At 39.6% G+C, this 12,593-nt stretch overlaps 1 protein-coding gene across 5 annotated transcripts; it reads right to left on the reverse strand.

Moving 5' to 3' along the window:
* Positions 1 to 402: 402 nt before the first annotated feature.
* ralbb (v-ral simian leukemia viral oncogene homolog Bb (ras related)) lies at positions 403 to 6,374 on the reverse strand. Of its 5 annotated transcripts, none has more exons than XM_058401435.1 (5): positions 6,246 to 6,374; positions 4,324 to 4,447; positions 3,104 to 3,312; positions 2,105 to 2,282; positions 403 to 1,511 (listed from the first exon to the last, which is right to left on the reverse strand). In XM_058401435.1, exons 1-5 carry the CDS (start codon positions 6,323 to 6,325, stop codon positions 1,392 to 1,394), a joined length of 711 nt encoding a protein of 236 aa, XP_058257418.1. In that variant the 5' UTR covers positions 6,326 to 6,374; the 3' UTR covers positions 403 to 1,391. The 5 variants fall into 5 exon arrangements, with proteins under 5 accessions (XP_058257418.1, XP_058257419.1, XP_058257421.1 ...); XM_058401436.1 differs by having other exon boundaries at positions 4,324 to 4,444; positions 6,246 to 6,349; XM_058401438.1 differs by having other exon boundaries at positions 4,324 to 4,444; positions 6,137 to 6,346.
* Positions 6,375 to 12,593: the final 6,219 nt, after the last annotated feature.

The following is a 12,593-nucleotide window of genomic DNA, read 5'->3' on the forward strand; positions in this document are numbered from 1 at the left end:
ATACAGTGTGACCCAGCCTTTTATACAAAACCTTGATAGGATAATTTTTTTTGCTATCACAATGCTGTATAAACATCTAAACATCTTGGTGGTAATGTCACCTCTGTTTAATGAGGCACTTTATGAGAGAAGGGTTGCACTTATATAATATACAGCTTATATTCAACATTATGTATTACAAACTGCAGTGCTTCAGCATGAAGCAGCTGTGTAAAAATAGCTCTGATGTACGAGTGTTTAAATTCAGTTCCAATTCAATGACAACCCCTTTGTGCGTATCCTCTGGCAAGAATCGCCTAACAGATATAAGAGCTCAAAATGCATCAACATGTTATTGCTGTAAAAGAATAAGCTTGGAATAAAGGGTCATAAAGACTGATGTCTGACTTGAACTACAACACATACTAAACAAATAGGGTTTATTTGGTCTGTTATCAACATACAGTGAATCAGTGAAAAGCAATTCATACAAAAAAAGTGGTTCAATTACAAAAATATGTTTATCACAAAAACTTGTGATTTACACTAAAAGCAATATATGTGGTAGGCTTTGCATAGTGAAGTCTTTGAAAATACTAATACACAGCGTAGCAGTATTACAACAAGCAGCTTTCCTCAGATAGCCATATAATATGCTAACAGTGTGTATTTAGCCATAGGCATTGTTCTTTACATTTGACTCCCATTATCTATATAACCAGACCACCTTGCTTCATTTAACACCCCATAGCACTGCATTCAACAACAGCTCATCATTAGAGTATTCAACACATTATACACTTGTTTTCCTACTTATACAATGACCTCTGTGCTACGAATTCAGGTTCAGATTGTTTATTCCTTAAAGGTGCTGCAGCAAACAGCAAAAACTAACCTAAAGACAATCAAATTTATCTAACACAATATGATTGTTGCTAAACTATGGTCGTTCATTTTAAAATGATAGTTTATCTCATTAAATAGTGCTGATAGCTAATAGAATATGAGATGCAGTAGTGGTAAATAGTAATGCAGTAACTCTAACACATACTTAATGTATGTAAGTGATTCATATATTAGTAGGAGACACTGCCAACAACCAATGATAGAATAAAATGCCTGAGAGAGCAAGTTGTTGTAATATGGCAAAACAATAGCATGAATGTCCAGCTGGTTGGATCTTGGTTGTTTGATGGCAGAAGAAAATAAGAAGAAAAAAAAAATGGATGACAGCTGCATAAACCTTACTGGAGTCAGCAAGGAACAACAATGGCATCTGTTCACAGTTCTTTACTCTGTCTGGATTTGGCAAAGTTAGCCACAATAGTGGAAAAAAAAAACAGCTTTTAGGTTTTGCATTTCCACCAGAAAGGCTTGGTGCTGAGTAAGGCTTTTTTCTGTGTTCTTCTGACTCAAAGCAATGTGCAGCGGTCTTTCAGGCTTTTTTTCTTCTTGCCGCTCTTCTTGCCATTTTTGTCCTTGTTCTCAGCCATCTTCTTAGCCCGCACCTCCCTCATTAGGTCAAAAAACACCTGAAGAGCAAAGAGCATCTTTTTATCTCATTGAATAAACTGAGGTGTATCAAAGCCAGTGCATACTTCCTCTGTGGAAATGTAAGGTTTATGTAATTTGTATAATTTTATATCACAGTATAGATAAAACACGGCTAGGCATGGTGGTTTTTTTTTGGGGGGGGGGGGGGGGCTTCAGGGTGGTAACAGTAACTGTTTTGTTTCGAATTTGTATTAATTCACCTTGTTAAGGTTTATTCTGCATTTAGACTTAAGTATACATTTAAAGTGTACAGGTGAAAGTCTACATAGAACAAACGTCAAGGTTATTTCACCAAGTTTATCAGCTGATTGCTTTATCTTAGAGCAAATACTTCTCTTCTAATTGCTTATTAACAACATGGATCCATTTTATCAACAGTACATCCATATATACACGCCAGTATATGGTACTAGGCAGGGGTACCAGTTTATTCAATTTAATAGTTACATATTATAGTAATTTATTACATATGGAATCTCAAATGAACCAAGTTGTAAACATGCACAAATTATTTAATATATGTTACAAGATGAGCAGCACCATTATAGGAGTATGTGTGTGTAAACCATACCTTATCGACATTGGCACGTGTTTTTGCTGAGGTTTCGACATACTGCACTCCCCATTCATCTGCTTTTTCCCGGGCTACGGTCACAGACACCTGCCTCTTGTCCTCCAAGTCAGATTTATTTCCGACTAGCAACAGAGGAATCTTATCTTCCTCTGCCTTCACACGCAGGATCTGCTCCCTGTCACACACACACAAACAAAATGGCTAACTGCACTGTTGCTTCTGTATGTGTCCTGTGCTAAGGAATTGCATTAATTCAACCTGCAGGTTTGTGCAGGTTTTTGTACCCATGACGTCATACTGACGATGAAATCACAAGTTTAGCCATAGCTTCAATGGGGAAGCACAAACACAAGCAAAGGTAGACAATGACAAACACACTATTTTAGAAACAACAGAGCTCACTGAAAAACCACACATCATCAGATTAACTTTACAAGTCGTCCTGAATGTGATTGCAGTATCGATGCCGCTGACTACGTGAATGTTCTTTCGTTTTGAAATGAAAATGCTGACCAAAAGAAGTGAGCACTGAGACATCCTGTTAAGACAGAGGTTTGGAAATCAGTAGTGTGGAAATAAAATGGTGTCTGAGCGAAATTAGGTTTAGAAGTTGTGCCTACAGGCTTTCATTTTAATTATATAACGGCCACATTAAATACAATTTAAAAGTCTAATTATGGGTAATAGTTCTGGGATTTAAAAAGAAAATCTAAAGAAATGTGTTGTATCTGGAATTCAGAGAGAAAGTCAACTTTTCAGAGAACCAGAGTGGCTGAAATAAAATAAGAATCTTTGTGGCAGAAATACGCAAACTGGAAGAAATAAGCAAGCAGTTAACAAGCTTTTAGCAGTTAAGATAAATGGGGCACAGAATCTAGTGAGACTGGTTCAAACCTGTGACCACAACCCACTTTTAACATTTGTAAATGACTCTCTGCATATTTTGATCCCAGAATAAAGCTCTGATAATAAATTTTTATAAGAATTCCAATATACCTGAACTCGGAGGTGGCACTGAACGACTCCTGCTCTGTGATGGAGAACACTAGCAGGAAGCCCTCTCCGCTGCGGAAGTAATTATCCCTAATGGCTGCGTAGTCCTCCTGTCCTGCCGTGTCCAGGATGTCGATCTGAACCTCCTCTCCATCCAGCACAACCTTCTTCCTATAGCTGTCTGCTTTAGTGGGCTCATAGTCTTCAACAAACTGGAGACAGAAGTGAACTGAAGTCAGAGTTATGAAAATGTCCCTGAGAAACTGAGAAAACATTTATGTTATAGCAAAGTATTTGTTCAGAAAAGTAAGAGGTAAAGAAGTGAGTGAAGGCAGGTTGGAATGGGTGGAGAAAGGTGTCGGGAGCTCTGTGTGACAGAAAAATATCAGCGAGAATCAAGGGGAGGGTGTACAAGACAGTGGTGAGACTGGCCATGCTGTATGGTTTAGAGACAGTGTCACTGAGGAAGAGACAGGAGTCAGCGCTGAAGATGTTGAGGTTCTCTTTGGGAGTGACAAGGTTGGACAGGAATGAGGGACAGCTCATGTTGGATGTTTAGGGGACAAAGTTAGGGAGGCCAGATTAAGATGGTTTGGACATGTTCTGAGGAGCCTGTTCTGTCTCTGTGTAATCATTTGTTTCTACTGCACTGTCTCACCCTGCTGTCCACAGTTTCCAACATCAGCTTGTTCACAGAGAGAATGTTCCTCCAGCAATTTTACACTAGAGTGCTTAGGTATTTTATGAGAAGCACAAGGAATAAATATCTGGGGGTGGGGGGGGTGTGGACCTAAAACTGGATCTTGCCCCCATGATCAAACCTGAACAAACTGCACTGTCAACCAAGGAGGACTGACCAGTCTCACTCCTTGTGACTTCATTTTGGGCCTAAAATTCAAAATAAGACTGAAGAGGAAAGGATTTGTCACCATGGGAGAAATACAGGGAAAAAACACAAAAGGGCTTCAGATATAATGACAAACTATGACTACAGGAATGGGAGAAATACAGGGAGTGTATCACATCACAAGGCAAGTATTTTTATTTAATGCTTATTAGGGTTTTATAATACCAGGAATTTTTGGGTCCTCCCTTGTATGTTTGACATACTGTTTAATGTTCAAACCAGAACCAACAAGTGTTTCTGGTATGTGAGACATTTCAGAAAATATTAAGACATGAAGACATCCATGAGTCAAACAATATTTCAGTGTGAAACTCACCTCATCATACATGAACTGCAGTGTGAGTGCTGATTTGCCCACTCCTCCACTTCCCACCATGATGACCTTGTGCAGCACCAGAGAGCTCTGGCCCTTGCTCTTGTTGGCTGCCATGTGTGCTCTGCTGCAGTAAAGGAAAAATTCCACCATGAATAACTTGTGTATTAATCTTAATAATCAACACGTGATCTTCAATGGCATCCAAGGTTTATGTTTTATTAAACTTTCATTGAGAATTCTGTCTGTTTTCTCTCTGGTTAACAGTTTCCTACATTCCACACAATGCACTTGACTGTCTGCTGGTAGTAACGCCAGAGAGATTTAGCCTTTGTTTTATCTCTACTTGAAAAGCAGTCTGACCAGCTCTTTTAACTATTTGTCTGTTGCTCCTATTAAACACCAGTATAACAGAGGTAGCTGTGTCCTTCAGCAACACCAGTGCAGCAGAAAACCATTTACTGCCTTAATGAACAATAAATATACAGGACTAACCAACAAATTAGCACCAGAATCACTATGCACACCAAATATATTTCGATATAGACGTATATTATGAGTGTTTCAAGGTAGAGGTTTCCATTAAGGGTGGATAACGACACCAGTGAGACACACCTGAATGAGCTCATGGAAACCTCGGTAATTAGCTGAGTAGTGACAGTATGAAACCAATCCCAATCCAGCCACTACCTACTGTACAAAAAAGCTTGAGCTTCTCAGACACCTAAAGTTCTACAGTAAGCACTTTACCACAGATTACCTGCAATTACTACCTGCTTTTAACTAGTATACATTCATGGCATTTGGCAGACACCCTTATCTGGAGTGACTTATATTTATCTCATTTATACAACTGAGCCATTATCGGGTTAAGGACCCAGCAGGGGCCGTATGGTCATCCTATGGTTTAAACTCAGAAATCCCTAAATCAGTGCATTTTTTACAGCAGGTAGTGCTGTTGAATCACAACTCTGAGGTCGTCGGGTTGCTCTCAGGTTACTCTGTGGAAGTTTTTGTGCATGATCTCCCTGGATATGTCAAATTGCGCCTAGTTGTCAATGCGTCTATGAATGGTGCCAAGGATTGCCCAGTATTCCCAGTTATAGACTCTGGATCCACTGTAATCCTGATTAGGATAAAATAGCTATTTATTAAAGATGATAAAGTAAGATAAAACACACTTTGTACAGATTTGATTCTCATCCGTTTAGTGTCACAGGAAGACGACATCATCATCAGCCCCTTTGCCAGCTACATTAATAAACGTTGGTGTTTCTTAAACCAGTGTTGCTCTCTAATTCAAGTCTCTACCACTCTTTCCTGCTTTTCCAGGGATTGATTTCGTGTAAAAATGTAATTTATTATGCAAATCAATACTTTTACCCCTAAAATAAACAACTGCCCCGTGCCATATCTCTACAATCGGTTGTTTCCCCAAACACTCAACTAACGGTCAAACAACACACAAGTTTACAGTAAAAACATTTTTGTTAAAAGCAGCAATGGACTTTTTTTTTGTAAACACACATTAATTAATGATAATAAGCGAACAACAGCCTGCAGCGGCGCTTAGAGATACAGAAATTAAACTCTACCTGTCTCAAACATTGACTTCAACTACTTTTGTTTTCTTTCTATGTTCTTGAACAGGACACCGCCCCTTCCGTAATGTGCTACGCAACGACCAGCGTTACCCCCGCTCGCTCATTGGTTAAAGCACGAGCGCGCGCGCTCGCATCTGCCACCTCATTGGATAACACAGCGATCAATCAAACGTTTTCCAACCAAAAAAAAAAAAAAAGAGAGAAGTACTCACGAAGACGGTAATCTTTAAATTGGCCCGAAATGTCACCCGACGTCTTCACTTAAACGTCTAAAAATCGAAAAATGAACTGCTTTTAGCGCAAAACCTTTACTTGACTCACAGTTTCAGGTAACAACAGGCAGTAATTCTCCAAAGAAGATCGTCCCCTGTTCCCAAACTGCTACTCGTCCGTCGTCCCATCCACCGGAAATGCAGTGGCGCACATTGTAGGGATATGATGTCACTGAACTGGCATGTTATTTAAATAACCAATTTAACAGGCTCATGTTTAGGCGATAATAATTGAGTTTCAAATGATTTATTTATTTATTTACAAAAGATATAACACACCAGTATCACAAACTATTTAAAACAGCGTAGACCAGATTTGCTGGACCTGATTGGTTTTAGCCTGGTCTAACTGCCCCCTAGTCTGAAAGCTCCTCTACATTTACAGCATTTGATATGCATAGTGACTTACATTGATCTCATTTATATAATCAAGCAGTTGAGGGTTAAGGGTCTTTTCCAAGGGCCCAGCATTTGCAGTTTGGCTTACTGGAATTTGAACTCCGAGCCATATGATCAGTAGTCCACCATCGAAGCCACTGAGATACCATTAAAATGATAAAACCAGATCAGCTTGGCTAGTAACATAGGGTCACTGAAATATGTAGGTTAGTACTGTGCTATATAAGCATCAATCTGGTGCAGAAGTGCACAGGTTTGTGTTTGCATAACTCAGGTTTAGTCCTCATATAATAATGACATTTATTCTAGCTTAATGTTCCTTTTGGCATATTATTTTTTAACATTGGAGGAAGATGTTCAGCAATTTTGGATAAAATGTTCCTTCATTTTCATTTGTCATTAATAATTATGCAACAATTTTAAAATTATTTAATATTCTGGGTAAAACTAACCGGCAAAGCAATCGGTTGTGTAGGTTTTCTATCAACAATAGATGGCGCTATGGAACAATCAATCCGCAGAGTACAATTTTTTATTTTATTTTTTGCTGACTGGCTGCATTTATCCTTTAAAGTTTTTAACATAGACTTAGCATGAAATGATGTTTTGAAAGACTCCTTTCCTGTGTTAAAATATAAATTTGTAAATGCAATGACACCCCAATCTTCCTTTGAATTACTTAAAATTACTTGAATTAATTAAAACTATATTTCTTACTGTGAGACATAAATTATCAGCTTTAAATTATATTCCATCTGATATGAAAATTCAAAAGGTTCTTCATTTTGTTGCGATTAGCTAATAGCAATTAATGGAAATATTCTGGAGATTTAAAATTAATCTTAATATAAATGGAATATCCTATTGGTATATCCTAGGTCCACTCTTTGAATGTAAAGGCAAATAACTATAGAAATAGCCTTTATTTGTCACATATACATTATAGCACAGTGAAATTCTTTCTTTGCATATCCCAGCCTTGGAGGTTGGTATCAGAACACAGAGTCAGCCATGATACAGTGCCCCTGGAGCAGAGAGAGTTAAGGGCCTTGCTCAAGGGCCTAATAGCAGCAACTTGGTGGTGCTAGGACTTGAACCCCTGATCTTTTGGTCAACAACCCAGAGCCTTAACCACTTGAGCCACCAAGAATAAAGAAGCTGTTTACAATTATGATTTATAGGGTATTTTAGTTTTATTTAGCTTTGCTTTGTATTGAATAAAAGAATGAGCGGAATGTTGGAAATTCCAACTTTTACAGGATTAGTTGCCTTTATGTGGTGCCTTGCTGAAACTCCTATCAGCTTGACTGCTACACGCCGGGTGCGGTGGCGCGTGCCTGTAATCCGCGTCCCACAAATGCTCAATTGGATTGAGATCTGGGGAATTTGGAGACCCAGTCAACACCTCAAACTCGTTGTTGTGCTCATCAAACCATTCCTGAACCCTTTTTATTTGTGGCACGGCACATTATACTGCTGAAAGAGGCCACAGCTATAAGGGAATACCGTTTCCATGAAAGGGTGTACATGGTCTGCAACAATGCTTAGGTAGGTGGTACGTGTCAAAGTACCATCAGATGTCTTCCATTGTAGGAAAAACAAAATGTAATTAAATTTTTATGTAAAAGACTGGGTCACACTATCGCTCAGGCTGCACTACCGCATCTATTCATAGGCGCTATCCCACTACTGACCAGTGTGGGGGCTTTGACCTGCTTCGTTCCCGACCTGGGCCAGTTCACCCCTCTTTATGCAACCTGGTAGTCCAGAGCTCCCTTAGGAACACCATATCGACACTGATCTTAGTGCGGACACCTGATCAACATAGCCAACGGTAGCCCAGAACCCCTGCGCTCAAGCGCTCCACCAGCCTCAGCCTCCCAGTGATGTGGATTACAGGCGTGCGCCACCACACCCGGCATGTAGCGAGCAAGCTGATAGGAGTTTTAAATTTAGTTTAAATTAAGTGTCCATCATTATAGTGCCACCTAGTGGCAATTAATGCTCATGTTAATGTAAAAGTTGGAATAATGATTATATTTACTTACTTTGAAAATGAATGTGGATAAAAAGGTACCTATTTTGAGAACACATTTTGTGGTATATCTCAGATAAATTATAGGAATATCCCTGAGAATATTAGCAAGAGATTGTCGACGGCCAATGTGTCTGAAATGTGTAAACTTCTTCTTGCTAAATCATAAGCTACGAACATCGTATTGACCAGTAATACAGTAGCACAGGAGTAGTAAATCAGTACAGTATCGTACTAAACCTTTCTGCCTCTGTAAACATTTAAAACAGAAGACAGAGAGTAACCCAAAGCCCTGGGGCTGTGAGAGAGAAAGGCTTGATACTGCATTAGGACATCTTGTACCTTCCAGATCTGACCATATAATTCAGCTACATAACCGGCTTCTTTGAGTTTGCCTTTAATGGACGGATGCAGAATATTCAATTTACAGCATTAATTGCCACTAGGTGGCGCCATAGTGAAGAAGACTTTAAATTTAAAACCCTTATCAGAGTAACTGCTACTTGCCGGGTGTGGTGGCGCGCGCCTGTACTCTATGTCACTGGGAGGCTGCAGTTGGTAGAGCGCTTGAGCTCACGGGTTGTGGGCTATGTCGATCGGGTGTCCGCACTAAGGTCAGTGTCGATATGGTGTTCCTAAGGGAGCTCTGGACTACCAGGTCGCATGAAGAGGGGTGAACTGGTCCAGGTCGGGAACGAAGCAGGTCAAAGCCCCCGCACTGGTCAGTAGTGGGATGGCATCTGTGAATAGATGTGGTAGTGCAGCCTGAGTGATACAGTGTGACCCAGTCTTTTATCACCTATGCCATTTAATATTCACCTATTTTACTATGTCCTCAGACTCACTCTGATTACAAGGCTGACCAAGAACAGATCAAGGACAGATTAGGTTTAAAAAAAAAAAAAGACCTGTTGAGGTATGGACTCCACTAGCTCCCTGAAGGTGTACTGTGGTATCTGGCACCAAGATGTTAGCAGCAGATCCTTTAAGAACTCTAAGTTGTCAGGTGGGTCCGCCATGGCTCGGACTTGTTTGTCCAGCACATCCCACAGATGCTCAATTGGATTGAGATCTGGGGAATTTGGAGACCCAGTCAACACCTCAAACTCGTTGTTGTGCTCATCAAACCATTCCTGAACCCTTTTTATTTGTGGCACGGCACATTATACTGCTGAAAGAGGCCACAGCTATAAGGGAATACCGTTTCCATGAAAGGGTGTACATGGTCTGCAACAATGCTTAGGTAGGTGGTACATGTCAAAGTAATATCCACATGGATGGCAGGACCCAAGGTTTCCCAGCAGAACATTGCCCAAAGCATGACACTGCCTCTGCCGGCTTTCCTTATTCCCATAGTGCAACCTGGTGCCATGTGTTCCCCAAGTAAGTGACGCATACACACCTGGCCATCCACCGGAGTATGATTTAAAAGAAAATGTAATTCATCATACCACCTTTTTCCATTGCCCCGTGGTCCAGTTCTGATGCTCACCCTTGTCAAACTTGCTCAAATTCATACGCTTGCTCATTTTTCCTGCTTCTAACACGTCAACTTTGAGTACAAAATGTTCAATTGCTCTCTAATATATCCCACCCACTAACAGGTGCCATAATGAGGAGATAATCAGTGTTATTCATTTCACCTGTCAGTGATCATAATGTTATACCTGATCAGTGTATAATAAAAACAACTCTTTGTCTCTCATAATGTGCTTTTTGAATAAGAGTGTCCTTTTAAAGAAATTATGTATTTGCAGTGCATGTTCCATGTAGGGGAGAGTGGGCCAAAACCTAACCTGGGGCACTTCCAGTCTTTACTTTTTGTTATACCAACACTGTGTGTAAAAAAATCGCCCTAAAATTCTAACAACATTGGAAAATCTCAAGAGACGATAATTTTACCATGGCATAAGTAAAATTTCAATATGAACACTTTTTCTTACATTATAGACAGGAGGCAGGTTGTGACACAGTGTAGGCAGTGCCCCACTATTAAAAGTAACTATGCTGTTCCATGCAGTTATCCATGTAATTCACACAGTTTCCATTGATGATTTTATTTACTGCAGCATGAGAAACAGGCCAAGAAAAACAGACTGTGGTCTGTTTAGGACATAAAGTAATGAGAGGCTAGTCAATAAGAGGTGTGGCCAGGGGCTATCCATAGCTGTCATATGATGATCCATAGATTTATCAAACTGAAGAAGAAAAAATAGGATTCAGGGGTGATATAGAACCCCTCTTTTGGTTACTCACATCATGAAGATCAGGAGGTATTTACCCAACACCTTTAGACAGCATCCGCTGTGTACTATGGCTTGTGTTCAAAGGAGGTGGGTAAAACAGTGAAAGGATCATGTCATGTACATCAAAAATAATTCATAGATAGCCTACACAGATAAATAATTAAGCAATATGTGAATAAGTAAGCAAGCAAACAAACGAACAAATAAATACACTACCTTTGCTTCATATTCTTATTTTTAATCTGTTTTTACGATTATTTATAACTTTATAAATGTTTATATGGATGAAATATATTTTTAATGAGATTATTAAATCAAATGAAACAAAACTTTTGTTTACTAGACATATGTAAAAAATAATGTGCACAAAGAAAAATGCTTTGAAACCTAAGTACTTTTCTATGAACAACAGAAAACAAGAGTTTTTGGGATGTGGTTGGACTAGTGACCAGAAGGTTGTGAGTTCGAATCCCAGGTCCACCAAGCTGCCATTGCTGGGCCCCTGAGCAGTATAAATGAGATAAATTGTAAGTCGCTCTAAATAAGGGCGTCTGCCAAATGCCAGAAATATAAATATAAATGTTCGGGTGTGCCCCACTCTCCCCTACCTTAAGACAGCATCTGTCATGTACTACGGTTTGTATCCAAAGGGGGTGATTAAAACAATTAAAGGATCATGTATGCCTGGACTAATTCGTATGTAGATAGTTAAGCAATAAGATAAAATTGTTAGAGCAGAATTTTAAGCTGTCATATGGTAAGGTTACAACATAGCCCTCATAGGTTACAGGATGGGGCACATTCTAGCATTTCACTTTTTCACTTCTTTACTCAAATAAGGACAAAAATACTTATTGTTTCATGTTTTATTCATAAAACCACGTATTTATAGTAGAGATATGTAAAGTAAATGTGAAATAAAACAAATGCTTTGAATTCAAAATACTCCTCTACAAACTAGAGAAAGAAAATATTTTTAGGTTGAACCCCGTTCTCCCCTATGATACTGTGTGTGTTGGTTGTGTGCATTTTAGATGCTTATATGTCATCATTGTTGGAAAAACAAAATGTAATAATTAAAATTTTATGTAAAAGGCTGGGTCACACTGTATCACTCAGGCTGCACTACCGCGACTATTCACAGGTGCTATCCCACTACTGACCAGTGTGGGGGCTTTGACCTGCTTCGTTCCCGACCTGGGCCGGTTCACCCCTCTTTATTCGACCTGGTAATCCAGAGCTCCCTTAGGAACACCATATCGACACTGACCTTAGTGCGGACACCCGATCGACATAGCCCACGGTAGCCCAGAACCCCTGAGCTCAAGCGCTCCACCAGCCTCAGCCTCCCAGTGACGTGGATTACAGGCGCGCGCCACAGCACCCGGCGTCTAGCAGTTACTCTAATAAGGGTTTTAAATTTAAAGTGTTCTTCACTATGGCGCCACGTGGATTACAGGCGTGCGCCACCACACCCGGCATGTAGTGAGCAAGCTGATAGGAGTTTTAAATTTAGTTTAAATTAAGTGTCCATCATTATAGTGCCACCTAGTGGCAATTAATGCTCATGTTAATGTAAAAGTTGGAATAGTGATTATATTTACTTACTTTGAAAATGAATGTGGATAAAAAGGTACCTACTATGAGAACACATTTCGTGGCGTATCTCAGATAAATTATAGGAATATCCCTGAGAATATTAGCAAGAGATTGTCGA

This window comes from Hemibagrus wyckioides, linkage group LG10 (assembly GCF_019097595.1).
Source record: "Hemibagrus wyckioides isolate EC202008001 linkage group LG10, SWU_Hwy_1.0, whole genome shotgun sequence".
Lineage (NCBI taxonomy): Eukaryota > Metazoa > Chordata > Actinopteri > Siluriformes > Bagridae > Hemibagrus > Hemibagrus wyckioides.